The 17,269-nt window shown below is 58.2% G+C and overlaps 2 protein-coding genes across 10 annotated transcripts in view; one reads left to right on the top strand and one right to left on the bottom strand.

Moving 5' to 3' along the window:
* The first annotated feature begins 486 nt into the window (after positions 1 to 486).
* On the top strand, positions 487 to 16,341 carry WASHC1 (WASH complex subunit 1). Of its 2 annotated transcripts, none has more exons than XM_027968014.2 (11): positions 487 to 710; positions 3,747 to 3,900; positions 12,728 to 12,839; positions 13,047 to 13,193; positions 13,330 to 13,466; positions 13,671 to 13,806; positions 13,963 to 14,164; positions 14,257 to 14,421; positions 14,823 to 14,981; positions 15,719 to 15,787; positions 15,904 to 16,341. In XM_027968014.2, exons 2-11 carry the CDS (start codon positions 3,752 to 3,754, stop codon positions 16,041 to 16,043), a joined length of 1,416 nt encoding a protein of 471 aa, XP_027823815.2. In that variant the 5' UTR covers positions 487 to 710; positions 3,747 to 3,751; the 3' UTR covers positions 16,044 to 16,341. The 2 variants fall into 2 exon arrangements, with proteins under 2 accessions (XP_027823815.2, XP_042103593.1); XM_042247659.2 differs by having other exon boundaries at positions 629 to 1,637.
* DDX11 (DEAD/H-box helicase 11) overlaps positions 16,338 to 17,269 on the bottom strand; it is a 32,884-nt gene continuing 31,952 nt past the window's right edge. For all 8 annotated transcript variants that reach the window (XM_027968011.2, XM_060414262.1, XM_042247657.1 and 5 more), the window contains one exon: positions 16,338 to 17,189. In XM_027968011.2, the coding sequence (XP_027823812.1) occupies positions 17,160 to 17,189 (30 nt within the window). In that variant the 3' untranslated portion in view covers positions 16,338 to 17,159. The remainder of the gene's footprint in view (positions 17,190 to 17,269) is intronic.

Here is a 17,269-nt window from a genome sequence, read left to right as displayed (position 1 = left end):
TACCTGGGGACAGGGATAGGGGGCAGGCAGCGGGTAAGGGAGGAAGGAATTTGGCCAGATAAGAGGGCGGAGGTTTCTGGCTAAATCGAGTGACAGGATTCTTGCTAAAACTGGGCTTCGCAAGTGGAGGCCTAGTTAGGAAGAGGATTCAGAGGAGCCTGACTTAAGTGTAGTCCAGAACAGACGGTCAGGAGCTCTGAACCCATTAAACCATAACGCTTCCACCGCAACCACAGCTCTGGTTCTGTTTGGATCTGGCGGCTATGGGGCACCTCGCACAGCGTGGTCCTTCTGTGTCTGGCAGTTACTATCTAAGGGAGGGCGAGCACTGGGCGGACCCTGGGGAGCTCGGCCCGCGGAGGCCAAGCCCAGAAAACACCGGCAGAGACAGGTACAATCAAGCGCATCACAGAGGAGAAGTGGGTGGAGCGCGCGCGGAGGGCGGGGCCGCGCGGCCAAGGGAGCGGCTGCGCGGGAAGAGGGGGCAGAGGGCACGGGGGCGGGGCAGCGTGGGGGTCGCGTCTGGCCGCCGGGCAAGGCGGAGCTGAGGGGACGGGCGGCCACTGGGGGCCCAGACCCGCCGCGCGGAGCCGGCGGAACTGACGGCTGGGGGCGGGGCCGGAGCTCCGGGGCCGGATCACCCGGGAGGCGGAGCGGGCTGCGGCGGGGACCCGGCGCGTCGCGTCGCGGAAGCGGCGGGCGTAACGCAGGTGAGGGCGCAGGCCTGGCTGGGACTGCGGGACGGAGAGCGGGTGTTGGGGCCGGGTCACCGAGGGAACGGACGGAGGCGGGAGCGGCTCTCCGGGGGACGCCGGCCGGGAGGCCCGGGCCGGGTGACTTCCGCCTCAGACGCCGACTGGCCGTGCGTCCGTCCGCTGGATTCGGACTGGGCCTTCGTACGCGCCCTCGCCGCGACCTGGGGCCCTGGGGAACCCCGACCGGTTTGCGAGGAGGGCCCGCCTCCCGCCCCGCGGGCCTGCCCACCACTGGCCCGGCTCTCGTAACCCTCCCTTTGTGGCGTCTGGTTGACCCCACACCGCTATAACCCTGCCTGGGTTCCTGCCCGCAGTTGGTGTGGGTGTCGGTATGCCAACACTTGCAAATTTATTGTAAAAGCGGAATTTATGAGAGTCGATTTGTTGTATGTTCACTCCTGTGAGAATCCACAGTGTTTACCAGGATTCTCTAAGCCGTAGAGTCAAAGGTAGCGTCCGCCGTCCAGGAAAAACATACTGTGCAAGAAACTACGAGTTACATGTGTGAGTTTAAAAAGGAAGAGCGAAATTAATTTAGTAATACACTTTAGGTAGCCCACTGTCGGAGAAGGCGATGGTACCCCACTCCAGTACTCTTGCCTGGAAAATCCCATAGACAGAGAAGCCTGGTAGGCTGCGGTCCATGGGGTCTCTAAGATCGGACACGACTGAACGACTTCACTTTCACTTTTAGAGTCGGACACGACTGAAGTGACTTAGCAGCAGTAGCCCACTGTATTTAAAGTATGGTCCTTTCAATGATGTCATCAGTATTTAAATTTTTAATGAAATATTTTCTTCGTTTCAGTAGGAAGTATGAAATTCGGTGTGTATTTTACGCATGGACTCCATCTGCATTCAGACGAGCTCCGTTTATTTCAGGTGCTCAGGAGCCCTGTAGCTTGCGGCCCCTATACCGCCTGGCAGGTCTGAGGATCTCATTCCTGGCCTTCAGGCTCAAGTCATACTCCTTGCCATCAGTGTTTTTCGCAGTCTGGCCACTGTCTTTTTCTGCTCCTCCTCCAAGGATGGTTTTATCTTCCCTGCCCAAACCACTTGCCCTTCCCTACACACCTTTGTTCAGCTGTCCCTTCTCCCTGGGGTGCTCTCCCTGCCCTCTCTCCCAGGCCTGGTAGGGAGACACAGCGTCTGCCAAGAGCTTTCCCAGACTCCCTGACCCCAGTAGGGGTTTGTCACTTGCTCCTTCCTCATTGTCCCCTAGCACTGGGTTCACAGCTGGATTAGAGCATTAACACCTGCTGTTTAATTGTTTTCCAGGCTGTCTTCACAGCTAGCATAGTGTCTTATTCTTCTTCGTTGTGGTCATGACCAGTGCCTGATAGTTGATCAGCCCTTGTTAGCAGACAGAATGAGCAAAAGCTCTGGACACCTGTACTCAGGCTCTCAGTTCTTTGACCTGCTGTTTCCTTGCCTGGGGGCTTTGTGCCTGTTCCACCCCCTGGTACGTGGACAGACATACATTTGGTGGGTGACTGACCATGAGAAGTGCATCTCAAGATAAGCACAGAAAATACCTTCTTTCTGCCTTTTCCTCCCTCTCTGTCTTAAAGGTGGGAAAACTGAGATACTGAACTAAGCTAGGATGCCCAGCAGAGCTGCGTCACCATAAATGCAAAGAGGGGCAGGTGTGGGGATGGTTTGGGATCAGTTAGCTCCACTTTGGTCACTTGATGGTGGGAGGAGAGGTGGGGAGGTGAGGAGTTACTCCGAGAATCCTGATGAGGGTGCTAGGCAGGCTCAGGTGTAGGAAGCTGAGGTGTTCACCGCTGTAGAAGAGCTTGGAGAGCAGACTGGTCATCTCAGACCAGGAAGAATGCTGGCCTGGGAAGGGTAGGAGAGAACAAGGTGGGTGGAAGGAAGAGTGGGGGAAGCCAGCAGAGGGCAAGGAGGAGTAAGCTCCAGCAAGGTGAGGATATTGGTGTGAAGCATTGAGCATAACTACTTTTCAGAGGGCAGTGCCATTCTCAGTCTGTGGGATGAGAAGTGGAAAGAATCAGAGGTTCAGAGAAGGCAAGCAACTTACCCCAGGTCATATAGGACTTGAAGCTCAAACAAAGCCTTCTAAACCCACCCTGGGCTGACTTACCCAGCCCCACCCACACTTCTGTTGCAACCTAGGAGAGCAGGTCTGGGGCACGGTGCCAGGCTGATTAATGTCTTCTTCACGGTCTTCTACCGAGGGGCCGTGATTAGGCCTATTTATAGGGGCTTGGTGCCTTAATATTCTGCCCGATGCCTCTCTTGCCAATCACATCAGTGCCGTCTGCAGTGTGATTGCTGCTTTGGTGGCACCAGGGAGCGGAGTTAATTAAAGCCAGTATAAATAGACTGACTCTGCCCTCCTCTTACAGTTCGAAGGAGGGTTTTTCCTTCCTGTCCACCCCCCATGTGTCCCTCCTTCCTCCTGCCTCTCCCCACCCCACACGCAGCTCTAATTCGGGAGAGCAGAGCCCGGACATCCCTGCCTCCCGCCGTTGCCTGTCCTTTCTCGGGAGCAGGTCCCAGGGACCAGAAGAGGAAGAACCCAGAGTCCATATTTTCTGTGCTCTTACAGAACCGGTACCATTTGCTGGTACCTGGCAGCAGACACAGGCAATTCCCCACTGCCCCGCAATCCATCCCTCTTTTTCACTCCACAGTCACGGTTTCTTTATTGTTCATCCAGGCTTGGGAGGTTGAGGTGAGATGAGGTAGGGCAAGGGCACCTAGCTGGGTACCATGCACTCACCTTGTGGCAGCCAGTCAGTGCCCTCTGAATGCCTTGTGTCCATCTCTGGTCCTTACAGTTTCCCCTGCTCACTCAACCAGCATTGACAGAACAGTAGCTCCTGGCAGCCCCCCGACTGCCACCCAGGCTGAAGCCGTGCAGACCATTGGGATGGGGTCTGGTGCATGCTCTTCTCCTGCACCTGGCCCTGTGATGGGTGGGTGTGGGATGGGGGGGTCCTGATGCTCCCTTCTCTCCCCCAGGCACCATGACCCCCACGGGGACCCAGCATTCCTTGGCCGGTCAGACCTATGCAGTGCCCCTCATTCAGCCAGACCTGCGGCGAGAGGAGGCCATCCAGCAGGTGGCGGATGCCCTGCAGTACCTGCAGAAGGTCTCCGGAGACATCTTCAGCAGGTGGGTGCTGCTCCCTGGCCCAGGCAGTCATCTCTCCAGTCCCAGAGGCACCCTCTTGGAGCACCTCTGTGGGGACTTATGGTCCTGAGGGAAGCCAGCTGGGTCCCCTGTGCCCAGGGGGCCAAGCTGGGTCCTCTGTGTAGACTTTTTCTTGTAAGCGCTCACTGTTTACCATCCTGCTTAGCCCTGGGGTTCCCCATGCATCCACGGGCGCTGGCAGTGGTATGACTCTCCCAACTGCTCTTCCCTTGCTGGGGTGCCCTGTTCCTTCACCTGTTCCGCCAGTCAGCCCATGGTTGGTTATCCACCATTTCTTGTGTGCAAGGCTCTGGGCCCTTTAATAAGGCAGCATCCTTGCCCAGCTGGAGGGTCCACTCCAGCAGCAGAGACAGACTCTAAGTGATCAGTTGGGTGTTAGTTACAGTTGTGGTAAAACCAATCTCTACTGTCTTGTAACACCTAATATTTGTGTCACATTAACTGTGTGCCACCTTTGACCTGAGTGTGTTCACTCATTCAACACTTTTAACAGCCTTTTTTTTTTTTCAATATGTATTTATTTATTTGGCTGTGCTGGGTCTTAGTTGCGGCATTTGGGATTTAGTTCTCTGACCAGGGATCGAACTCAGACCCTCTGCACTGGGAGCGCAGAGTCTTAGCCCCTGGACCACCAGAGAAGTCCCTCAACAGCTTTTTGTTTGAGCTTCTGTTATTTCCACTTTGTTGATGAGGAAACTCTGGCAGAAGGGTCAGGAGACTTGCCTGAGCAGTGGAACTAGGCGTCACACCCAGGTGTGGGGGCTCCAGGCTCTGGAATTACCCCTGTCTCTGTGATAAGAGGCCTGACTTGGTCTATAGGGTCAGGGAAGACATATGTGAGGAAAAGCTGGACTGGTGGAAGGGAAAATATCGTGAGTGGGTAGGTTGGGGGAAGAACCAAGAAAGGAGGAAGAGCATGAACTAAAGTGGAAAGGGGCCTCAGTGGAAGCCAGTGTGGCTGGAGCAAGGGGCTTCGGGAGGCTGGCAAGGTGGCCTTGGGTCCTCAGTGATCCCAGGTGGGGAGTGGTGGCTGCTTGTACCCCTAGCGCTGATCCAGTTCAGCTCTCAGGCTCTTGTGATTTTTCATTCAGTCTTGGTTGAGCGCGTGTGTGGTGTTTGCTGTTTTCTGCAAAGGTTCCCTAGTTTTGTCCTGTGTAGGGTCCTGTTTCTCTGGCCGTGAGCAAGCTAAGATGGGCTAGCGCTTCTTCCTGGATGCCCACGCTGTGCTTCCCCGGCTGGAGCACTTGACCCGCTCCTGGCCAAGTCTCCCCCACTGTCCCCTGCTTGTATCCCAGACCAGGGACCCCCACCACTGCAGCGTGCAATCTCCTCCTCCACTAGCTGGAACCCCACCTCTTCCCAGAAGCCTTCCCCAGTGGGGGCAGAAAATGGGGCCATTGTCTCCAGATGGAGAGTCCCAACACTTGACTCTAATGCCTCTGAGCTGCCCTCTAAAGCACCTGGCTGCCCCAGGCCTCTCCAGGAAGTGAGTGTAACTGAGAGCGGGGCCTCATTAAGGGGGTTGACTCTGGAGCGGACTTCCTGGCTCCAGTCTGGTTTCCCTATTTGCTTGCTCTTAACCTCCCTATGGCACCCCACTCCAATACTCTTGGTAGGCTGCAGTCCATGGAGTTGCTAAGAGTCGGACACGACTGAGCGACTTCACTTTCACTTTTATGCATTGGAGAAGGAAATGGCAACCTACTCCAGTGTTCTTGCCTGGAGAATCCCAGGGGCTGGGAGGCCTGGTGGGCTGCCGTTTCTGGGGTCACACAGAGTCAGACACGACTGAAGCGACTTAGCAGCAGCAGCAGCAGCAGCAACCTCCATGTAAAGCCTCAATGTTCCCATCCATAAAATGGCAATGATAATGGTGCCTTCCTCGGAGGATCATCGTTAAGATGAAATGAATTGAAATTTACAAAGGAACCGAAGTGCCTGGTGTATAGTAAGCATCCAGTAAATGTTCCCTCTTGTTATTTAGTAACATCATCTCTGCTCATTTGCCGCCTGTGCTAGCCCTCCATTACCTGTTGTCAGTAGTTATAGAAAGTGTTAGGTGCTAAATGTATCCAGGGGTCACCTAAGCAAGAGGACACAGGCCTTTAAAAGCTACTAGTGCCAGATTCCGGTCACCCCACACCTCGTGATGAAACAGTCCATCAGAGATACTTGTGTTTCCTCGCCAGGACCGTGGCTGCATGCCTGCCTGTCTATAAGGGGAGCATTGGATTCTTAGCATGCTTTCCTTTCCCTTCCTGTAGACATTTCCAGGTTCCTCTGCTCCTGGATGGGAGAAGCAGAGGGCAGGAAGGCCATGTCACATGGAGGGGTGGTAGGCTCGTTGAGGCCCAGGGCTGGCAGGGTGCTCCCCTAAACAGCCGACTTCCGACTTCCGGGTGGCTCTGCCCCTTTCCCAGCAGGTGCCCAGCGTTCGGGACTGAGGAATACCGATGATGCATGGCCACGTGGTCCCTGTGCTCAGGGGCGGCATATCTCAGAGGGGAGAGCCACTGGCTGAGCGGATTCTGAGCCATGTAGCATGCACTGTGTGGGCACCTGGGGATCCAGAGGAGAGAGAAGCAAGACTTGGCAGCACGTTTATATCAGTTAGGTTCCCCAAACTAACTGAAGCAAAAGTAACCAGCCGGCAGAGCAGGCTTTGGAGCCGCAGGGCTCAGTGATGTCGTGAGGACCCGGTTTGCTTTCATCCCCTCCCTGCTCGCTACCTCTGGGTTGGCCCCACCCCCAGACAGGCCTTGCTCTTGCAAGGTGACCAGTGGGCCCACAGCTTAGGTCCAACAGGAAAGAGCGCCTCCCCAGAAGCCCCAGCCTCACGGCGGTCCCAGAGCCATGGCTGGGGCGGGATGGGGGTGACACGGCGGCTGGCTCAGCCCTTGGTCACATGCCTAACGCCCAGGACCTAGGGTTTAACCTGAAATGTGGGGACCAGGCCTGTGGGAGCAGTGGCATCCCCAGTGGAGGCTGGCTGTGATGAAATGAGGGAGCAGTTGGTGAGAGGAACATGACCGCCTGCTCCCGGGTCAGGGAAGGCCTCCTGAAGGGGTGCCACATGGGGCAGGTTCTGCTGAGGGGTGGGGAATGCGGTCTGCCTGGGACCTGGAAAGGGGCGCCAGGGGCTTGAGGCCTGACTGGAGGGTGGTGCCCCTGGCGGCAGGGCCCTCAGCACCCCAGCCCAGAAGCCACTGTCCCTGCGGTCTGCGCCTTCACTGCAGGATGGGGTGAAAGTCAGCCTCCGTGTTTGTGCCCCTCACCACCAAGCCCTTCTCATGTCCCCACAATGCTGAGATGGTCTCCGGTGGGAGGAGTGGGTGAGGGGAGAGCTGGGCCACATCAGGGCCATGAGGGCTTCTCCCAGCTGGATGGGGCTTTGAGCTTAAGCCCAGGGTTTGGGGAGCCTTGATGGGTTCTGAGCAGGAAGTGATGGGACAGAGAGCTGGGAGGGGTCATCAGGCAGCTGCACAGGGGCCAGGGAGGGGGGCTGCGGTGCAGGATGGGCGGATAAGAGACACTTCAAAGGGAATGCTGACGGGACATAGTGACAGATTGGGAATGAGGTCGAAGGGGAGGGAGGGGTCGGGGACGACAGGGAGTGGGGATGCCGAGCCCTGCCCCCCTATCCCCCAGCCGCCTACGAGCCTGAGGCTCTTTTCTCCTCATGGGCTTTTGCAGTGGGGATGTGACTCCAGCGTGGAATCGGTCCCCTTGAACATAACTCCTCTTGCAGAGAAGAGCCCTCTCCCCTCCCCTCCCCTCCCCTCCCCTCCCCTCCCCTCCCCTCCCCTCTGTTCAGGCCCAGGCCCAGCCCTTGGCCCCCCTGGAGCCTGTGCCCAGCTCTGCAGGCAGGTGAGCTCATAGGGTATTAGCATTCTGAGCCGGGTCCTTCTCCCGCTCTGCTCTACCGCAGCCTGCAGCCGAGTCTACAGAGCTGGAGAGAATGACAAGGACCTTGCGGGCGCCTGGACCGCTCCTCACAGCCCCTCCCCAGCCTTTTCTCCTGCCAAGCAGACCTCCCGCCCTCACCTGCCCCTCGTCACCTGGGAGATGCCAGCCCCAAAATAGCTACCCAGAGACGTCACCTGTTCCACATGACTTAGATGACGGCAGAGGGGCTGCAGGAGGAGTGGAGGGGACTGTGTGAATGGCGGGTTTAGAGACGGTCCTCCCTGGAGGCCCCAGCCTGACCACTTGCCCTCTGCAGAGCTTTTCCCTGGTCTTTTCTTCCTTTCCTCCCCCTCCTTCCCCTCCCCTCTCTTCCTCTTCCTCCATCCTCTCCCCTTCCTCCATGCTCCCCTCCTCCCTGCTGATCGGCACCTGATGCCTCCCAGGGTTAGGAGGCCTCAATCAGCCGCCTGCATAATTAGCAGATCATTCTTAATTACCCCAGCTAGTGGAGAAGATCCAGGGGAAAGCAAGAGCTGCTCAGAGAGCTGATGGGGTGGGTGCTGGGGAGGGGAGAGGAGCGGCAGTTAGAGCTGGGGGGTCTTCGCCACCCCCCACCAGCAGCTGACTGGTGTGATGCTGGGAGCAGCAGCAGCCCCAAGGGAGCCCTGGGCCTGCCTGGCTTCATAGGCGATCTCCACAGAGGGTTGTGGGGATCAGCTTTGGCTTTGGAGGTGATGGGACAGGCAGCCGAGGCACTGTCCTGGCCCCCTGGGGGCCTCGTTGACCTTGATCGCCTCACGCCCCAGGCCCCGGCAGAGGAGCCCTCTGCCCTCCACAGTGCTCCCTTGCAGTGTGCCATGTCCTTGTCTGGAATCTGGAATGTTCTTCTCCAGGTCTACTCAGCACTGCCTGGGGCCTCTCACCCCACCCAATCTGTGGGTGGTCCAGGCAGGTGTTGACCGTGTTCTGGGGACTTGTCGGCTTTTCTGGTCATGAGATACACATCACTGACTTTGACCTTTACGGCAATTCTCCGATGGAGAAGTTACCAGCCTTGCTTCTCAGCTGAAGGTGGGACATGGACCAGTTAAGTGACCTGCCCACGGCCATAGTGCTGCTGTCCCCAGGGCTTGGGGACATGGCAGTTGTCTGTCTCCTTGGGAGCAGGCGTGTGTTGCCTGATCTCTCTCTGCCCCAGGCTCTGAGCAGACCCACTGAGCCTGCTCCTCCCTGCTGGGGTCCTGGTGACACTGTGGGGTTGCAGCTACAGGGATGAGCCTGGGGGCTGAGCCGTGGGGTCTAGATGAAGAACAAACAAGTTGCCCTCTTGGCACCATCCTGTTCACAATGGATGTTGCTGATCAGTCCTGGCTCTCGGGCCCCACCCCACGTGGCCCCGCAAGCCTTCCCAACACTGCCTTCCAGCCTGCCGCTGCCAGTCAGGAGAGATGACCCGCCAGCTGAAACCTTTTCTCTCACCCTTGGTCTGAGATTGGGCTGCCTGAGGCCTTTGTCAACAAGCAGGACATTACTTAGATAAGAATAGAACTCTGGGAATTTCATCTTCCATCCTGTCCTCACAGGAATCCACCCCGGAGCACCCTGACAGTGGGCATCCAGCTGGAGTCTGATGGCTTCCTAGGCCACACTGCCCCCCCCCACCCGCCCCTCTGCCACCACAGACTCTGATGCACCCCACTCTTTCTGGTGATGATTGCTTTCCCACCTGACAGCACCTGAGGTCTTCTGGTATCTGAAGGGAGTTACATTCTCAAAGTCATCTCATCTTTAGACCGAATGTCCTTCATTTGCCTTGTATGATGTGAGCTTCTCACTCCTCACCTTGCTCCTCACCCTTCTCTGGACATTCGTTGCCTCCTCACTTCTTACCTAGCTGCTGTGTTCCGTGTCAGGTGCTGTCCCAGGTGCTAGCGGTGCAACTGTGACTCAGGCAGAGCCTGTAGCCCGGAAGGGAATTCAGGGTCCTCTTAATGTGTGGACCTGGTTTGAAGGAGACACGGCTGTGCGTGAGTATGGTGTCCAGGAGATGAGCTCATGAATCCAGGGCTCTGCTTCCTCTGCCATGCCTCCAAGAGAGTGGATGTCCCATTTGTTGAAAGAAGGTGGGAGAGGAACATGGTGCTGTGTGCTCCATGGACTCACTTCCTTAGTCCAGGTTGCCATTAGCGCCTAGGTGACCAAAGTCGTCAGGTCCTCCTTCACCTGAACCCCTGCTCAACCTCTGTCCCCCCGTATTTGTGCGCCTGAGTGCTGAGCTTCACAGTCATTCTGTATCAGTGTCACCTTTCCTGGCCTTTCAGCTCATGTGGGTCTTGATTCCACCATGCAGACTGTTTGGGGGCCTTCCCATTGGATACCCCAGCTTCCTAATCAAGCACTGGGTGAGCTGTGCGAGGCCCTGCCAGAGACCTTTGTTCACGACTGAAATCAGCCCATGGTGCCTTCCGGGTGCTGCTGCTCTCTGGCTCGCTCTGATTTTTCCTAAGTGTGCTCTTCTCCAGCCCGCAGCTCCATCTCATCCACAGGACTTTGTGAGAAGCCATCAGCATCCTTGCTGACTCAGGCTGCACCGCGTGTGAGGTTTTTCCCCTCTTACACCAGGCTAATAACCCTGTCAGAAAACGCTATAAATTTAGAACAGTGTTTGCCCTGGGGATCCACCTCTTCCATTTCAGATTGCTCAGGACCCTGTATTTAATAATCCATTCCGGAAATTTGCCAGGGTTCACTGTTAAGCTTGATGTCTGCAACTTTGAGAAATCAGAGAGCAGGCTCCGTCTGTGTCCAGTTCTGACATCCACCTTTTATGCCGCCATTATGTTAACTGTGAGGTTGCTTCATCTCCCAGCAGCGTGGGGCTGAGCTGGGAACTAGAGAAGGTGGCCTGTGTGCAAGTAGAGAACCCGTCCTCCCCGCCAGAAAGTGGGCCCAGACAGGTCACTGGTTCCATATCTCCTGGAAGGAAGCTATGCCTTTTGATCTGGTATGCATTGCTGTCCCACTCAGACCAGCCTGTTGAGGAAAACTAAGCTGGTTTGGGTACCTGCTTGGAGCCCATCCCCTGCGTCCCCAAGCCCCTGCACACGAGCGGCCACAGGAGTAATCAAGGAGACTTCATCAGGGTGGAGACCCTGCGCTTGTGAAAGTGGCTGATCAGGGCTGGTAAAAAAAGTCCTTGAGTTCTCTCGCTGTGTGGTGTCTGACCAGAGACCGCGGGCCTTCTGCCATCCACCAGCTGTGGCCACGGTCAGGGGCTGGTGTTCCTGGAGGTCGGGGGGCTCTTAGGCAGAGGACACCCTGGTGGGGTGGGCTGGGGCTCCTGGGAAGTGAGAAGAACCTTGTGCTGCTGAATAGTGAAAGTGAGGCGCGTGTGCATTTACCTTGGGGCATGTGGTGCTGGCCATTCAGTGACCGCACAGGAGCCCTTCAGGTGCCCGGCACAGTGCCACGTGCTGGGAACACAGCAGAGAGCAGAGCCCCAAGCCTAGGAGCCCACAGGCAGGAGACACATGGTGACAGGTGGTTCTTGTTCAGCTGCTAAGTCGTATCCAGCTCTTTGCGACCTCATGAACTGCAGTATGCCAGGCTTCCCTGTTCTTTGCTATCTCCCTGAGTTTGCTCAAACTCACATCCATGGAGTCACTGATGCCATCCAGCCATCTAATCCTGTCACCCCTTCTCCTCTCACCCTCAATCTTTCCCAGCAACAGGGTCTTTTCCAGTGCGTTGGCTCTTCACATCAGTTCAGCGTTGACTTCTTTTAGGATTGACTGGTTTGATCTCCTTGCAGTCCAAGGGACTCTCAAAGGTCTTCTCCAGCACCGCAGTTGGAAAGCATTAATTCTTCGGTGCTCAGCCTTTAGGGTCCAGCTCTCACATCCCTGCATGACTACTAGAAAAACCATAGCTTTGACTCTGCAGACCTTTGTTGGCAAAATGATGTCTCTGTGATGGTGACAGGTGGCAGTGTGTAATAGAGCCAGCTAGGGGTTGGAAAGTGACAGTGAGTTTTAAACTCTGTCTCAGGGAGGCTTTGGCTTGGGGCTGAGTGAAGTGAAGGACCAGCCGTGTGGGGAGATGGCTGGGCCACATGACAAGGCAGTGTTGGGCATATTCAGGAACTAACAGGGTGCCCTGTTGCTGGAGCCCGCTAATCCTGGGAAGGGGAGGGGCAGCCCTTTGGCAGCCTACCCACAGCTGTGAGAACCTCAGTGGGAACTAGGGTTTACCTAGAACCACCTGCTCTGAGTTGGGCAGTTCCTTGTGGACAGCTCTGGGACTGAAATAAGGACCAGTCTGGCCTGTCGCTCAGCCTCGCTAAGCTCTGGTTTCTTCCATGTAAGTCATGAAGATTCTGTCTCTGCTCACCTGGGCCTGAGAACGAAAGCCCTGGTGGGTGGGCACTACATCCTTTCAGGTGGCATGTACAGGTGCCAGCTTGGTGCCATGGTGATTGCCAGTCCCTGCCCAGAGCTCCAGGGAATGGAATATAGTCTGTTCCCAGACCCTTCAGGTTGGATGGTCCTGATTGAGGTCACCTGGGAAGTTCCAGGAGCAGCCCTGACAAGCAGGTATTACTGTTTTAAGAGCCCTTACCTGAGGGCTTCCCTAATGGTCCAGGAGTTAAGACTGTGTTTGCACTGCAGGGGCACGGGTTCAATCCCTGGTCAAGTACTAAGATCCCACATGTTATGGGGCATAGCCAAAACAAACAATTCAGACACAAGCCCTTACCCAAGTCCCCGTTCACCTGTTTGCTGTTGGAAATAGAAAGGGGGCCAGAGGCTGCAGGGGCTTGGGGAGGAGCCTCCAGCCCTGGTGATTAGTTTCTGCTTTGTTTTGTTTTGTTTTTTGGTGGCAGGATCTCCCAGCGAGTAGAGCTCAGCCGGAGTCAGCTGCAGGCCATTGGGGAGAGGGTGTCCTTGGCCCAGGCCAAGATCGAGAAGATCAAGGGCAGCAAGAAAGCCATCAAGGTAGCAAGCGTGTGGCCCTGTCCTCTGGCTGGTCAGTAGTCCCAAAATCCCTCTTCTTTCCCCTCTCCCCATGCCTCCGAAGCTGCCAGGTCCCTGCTTCAGCTACCCCTCAGGTTTCCTCCTGCCCACAATCCCTCCACCCCAAACCCAGGCTGGCTGGAGCTTCTCAGGCCCCAGCAGGAGTGACCAGACGACCTGTATCCACAGGTGTTCTCCAGCGCCAAGTACCCTGCCCCCGAGCGCCTGCGAGAGTACGGCTCAATCTTCACAGGGGCCCAGGACCCCGGCCTGCAGAGGCGTCCCCGCCACAGGATCCAGAGCAAGCACCGCCCCCTGGACGAGCGGGCCCTGCAGGTCTGCGGGGGTGCCTGCACCCTGGAGGGAGCCAAGGCCCCAGAGGATTCTGACTGCTGGGGGAGTGAGGGGAGCTCTTTGGCTTGGAGCCGAAACCCGCCTCCCTTGGTCAATTCCTGTCTCCCCACACCCCCAGGAGAAGCTGAAATTCTTCCCTGTGTGTGTGAACACCAAGCCAGAGCCTGAAGATGAGGCTGAGGAGGGGCTGGGCGGGCTCCCCAGCAACATCAGTTCTGTCAGCTCCCTGCTGCTCTTCAACACCACCGAGAACCTGTGAGTGGGGGGGGGGGGGGGGGGGGGACCAGGGGGTCTCCAGGCTCGGGTGCAGCGGAAGTCTATGGCCTGGGAGCCAGGAGGCTCGTAAGGCCTGGGAGGCCATAATCCTAACTTGAGCTGGGGCCCTAAGGACGTGAGAAGGGCGGTCCAGCCCGGGGGCCGAGCACAGGTGCTGCATCCCCTGCCCTCCGCCTTCTCCAGGTACAAGAAGTATGTCTTCCTGGACCCCCTGGCCGGTGCCGTCACAAAGACCCACGTGATGCTGGGGGCTGAGACAGAAGAGAAGCTGTTTGATGCCCCTTTGTCCATCAGCAGGAGAGAGCAGCTGGAGCGGCAGGTGGACGGAGACGATGCCTGGGGGTGGGGGAGGCATGGCCCCCCAGTGTTGTCTGGACCAGGGGTCTGATGAGCCCCCTACCCGCCCAGCTGTGCTTGGGGACCTGGGAAGCTCCAAGGCCCGTTCCCTGGCCCCCCTCACCCTCCCGACCCACAGGTCCCGGAGAACTACTTCTACGTGCCCGACCTGGGCCAGGTGCCGGACATCGACGTGCCGTCCTACCTGCCTGACCTACCAGGTGTGGCTGACGACCTCATGTACAGCGCAGATCTGGGCCCTGGTATCGCCCCCTCTGCCCCCAGTGCCATTCCTGAGCTGCCCACCTTCCACACGGAGGTGGCCCAGCCCTTCAAGCCAGGTGGGCTGAGAGCTGGGGACAGACTGGGGCGGGCACTCCCCTGCTCAGCCTCTTGCCTCCTAAGGTACCTGACACCTCGATTTCTGTCCCAGACCTCGAGGATGGGGTGCTGACGGCACGCCCACCGCCCCCGCCACCTCCACCACCTCCCCCAGCTCCAGCCATACAGATCAGTGTCCCCCCGCCTCCGCCCCCGCCTGTGGCCCCGCCAGGACAGCCCGCCAGGGGGGACGACAGCGGGGGTGCCTCCCCTTCAGGTAGGGGCAGTCCCGGGGCGTGTGGGTTGGGGAGAGGCGCCTCCAACTTCTGGATCCCTGGAGGGTTTTCTGTAGCTTAAGTTAAGTGGTCATCAATTCTAGATTTTCAGAATAGTTCTGATTTCAAAATCACATTCCTCCCGAGTTCATAAAGTAGTAGTTTCGAACGGTATCTGTGGGTTCCTGAAATTCTAACCTTCAAGGTAGAGGGAGCCTGGACCCCCCCATTCCCCTTGAACCAGTGACAGGGGGCTGCTAGTAACCATGGAAAATATAGCGAGTGCCCACGTGGCCCTTCAGTGGTGTCTCCCGGGCTACCTCTGCACCCGCCCTGGGCGGTGCTGGCCCACAGCCTGGCTCTGCCCCAGCAGCCATTCTTCCTCACACCTTCCACCCTCCAGCCCCAGTCCAAGGAGCGCCCAAGGAAGTGGTTGACCCCTCCAGTGGCCGGGCCACTCTGCTGGAGTCTATCCGCCAGGCCGGGGGCATCGGCAAGGCCAAGCTCCGCAGTGTGAAGGAGCGCAAGCTGGAGAAAAAGAAGCAGAAGGAGCAGGAGCAAGGTGAGGCTGGACCCGCTGCAGGAGGGCGCTCTGCCCGTGTCTCCAGGGCCTGTGCAGGCCGCCCCGGTGTGTGTGGGCCCCTCCTGCCCAGTGGTGGAGCCTGCTTAGACTTGGCCAATTGTCCAAGGAAACAGGGACTAGGGATATTTTTAGACGGGGACCTGGCTGTGTCCCACTTCTCGAGGCCCCTTGAGGCTCCGGGCTACGTCAGCTGTGTATCCAGTGCTGACAGATGCCATGTCTGGGCCCAAAGCGGCCAAGCTCTCTGGGGCCCCAGCCCTGAGTCATCCCCGCTGTGCTGCTGAGCACCGCACGGGGAGCCCGGGCAGGCTCCTGTGTCCACTGCCACTCCCTGTGCCCGTCTCAGGGCGGCGACTCCGCTCCCTGTGCCTGTCACAGGGCGGCGGTGACTCCGCTCCCTGTGCCCGTCTCGGGGCGGCGGCGACTCCGCTCTGTGCCCGTCTCAGGGCGGCGACTCCGCTCCCTGTGCCCATCTCAGGGCAGCGGCGACTCCGCTCCCTGAGCTTGACTCCGGATGTCGGTGACTCCATTCCTCAGTGGTCACCTGCTTTCCTAGTAACACTGACCAGTGCTCCAGGAGCTGTGGCAGGGGCCACAGGAGGGGCCAGGGTTTTGACGGTGCAGAGGACCCCATGACTGAGCCTTGGGATGTCACGTAGGCTGGACTGAGCCCACCCCGGGTGCCTTCACCTTGTCGCCATGCTTTCCCACTGCAGTGAGAGCCACCACCCAGGGCGGGGACCTGATGTCGGACCTTTTCAACAAGCTGGCCATGAGGCGCAAAGGTAGGAAGCAGGACCCCAGTGCCTCCTCCTTCCTCACGGTTTTCAGGTCTCTAGGGCCTGGGTGGCCTGGTGCCACCAGCCAGACCAGCTCCTCACTCCAGCGTCTGCCCTCCTAGGTATCTCTGGGAAAGGACCTGGGTCCGGGGCCAGCGAGGGGCCAGGGGGGGCCTTCGCCCGGATGTCAGATTCCATCCCGCCCCTGCCTCCCCCACATCAGCCCCCGGGCGAGGAAGATGATGACGACTGGGAGTCCTAGGGCTGGGCTTATCCTCCCCCAAGTCCCCAGTTGTACCACGCCCCCGTGCAGAACAGCTGAACAGGCTCCTTGGGGGAATGGGGTCACGGAGGACTCTCCAGCTCTCTTGCTGGGATCTTCAAGGAGCAAGGAGGCTGCTTTCAGAGGCCAAACTGGAGACGGGGGGGAGGCATGGTGGCGGGGGTGCCTCTGCCTGTGCTCCAGCCCCCTTCACCAGCGTGTGCTCCTCTTTCCTGGGGAGACTGCGGTAAAACAGTACATGAATCAATAAAGAAGTGATGCAAGACGCGAGCCTAAACCAACAGTGCACTTTTAATTAAGGAACCCAAGCTGTGCAGGGGGTGGTGGGGGGGGTTGCATGGAGGGGGGGACACAGGAAAGTGTCTCCGTGATGGACACGGGGTCTCTAAAAATAGCCATGCTGAGAGCCTAATGGCCCTCGGCATAATCGCTGATGTCAGGGGAGGCGGTGTCTTGGCATCTGCTCCGTGGCTGAGCGGGAGGCCCTGGAGCCAGGCCAGGAGGAGGATCCTGCTGGCAGGGCCAGGGGCAGGTGAGGGCCAGCAGTGTGGGAGGAAGTGAGGCCGGGAGGTTGGGGAGCAGTTCTTCAGGACTTAGAGAAAAGGTGGCCGAGGGGACCAGAAGCTGGGGCAGAACGGCCCTGCGGACAGCAGGAGGTGGGGATGGATGACATTCTGGGTTTCCGAGGGCAAAAGGGAGAGGCTGGAAGAGCCTGCTCCATCTCACCTCTGAGAATGTGGATCCTGAGAAACAAGCCAGGGCAGGGTGGCTGCAGCCTCCACAGCCACTCACAGACCGGCCAGGAATCAGCAGCCCACAGAGCTGGGCCGAGCAGAAGGCAGACTCCATTCCAGGCAGGGCAGTTGCTGGGGGTGGGCCCAGGAATGGCGGGGTCACTGTTTCTTTGGGGTCAGCCTCGTTGTCTCCTGCTGGCTGGTCCACCTATTCCTGTATCCTGGCAGCCCAGTGAGTCCCAAAGGGGCTCCCACGGCACCCCCTTCTCAGGCAGGATCCCTGCAGACCAAGCGCACGATGATGTTGCCCATGGGCAGGTGAAGGGAGGGCCTGGCAACCAGGCAGTGGTGCGGCCACCAGTCAGGAAAGGCCAGCTTTCTCTCGATGGAACTGCAGAGAGGAAAAGACCGTGACACCAGACTGGGGCAGGGGCGGCAGAGTCTCAGGGAAGCAGGAGACGGGCAGGACTG

The sequence above is a fragment of the Ovis aries genome, chromosome 3 (assembly GCF_016772045.2).
Source record: "Ovis aries strain OAR_USU_Benz2616 breed Rambouillet chromosome 3, ARS-UI_Ramb_v3.0, whole genome shotgun sequence".
Lineage (NCBI taxonomy): Eukaryota > Metazoa > Chordata > Mammalia > Artiodactyla > Bovidae > Ovis > Ovis aries.
Note: the sequence above shows the minus strand (reverse complement) of the source record. Positions and strands in the feature narration are given on the sequence as shown.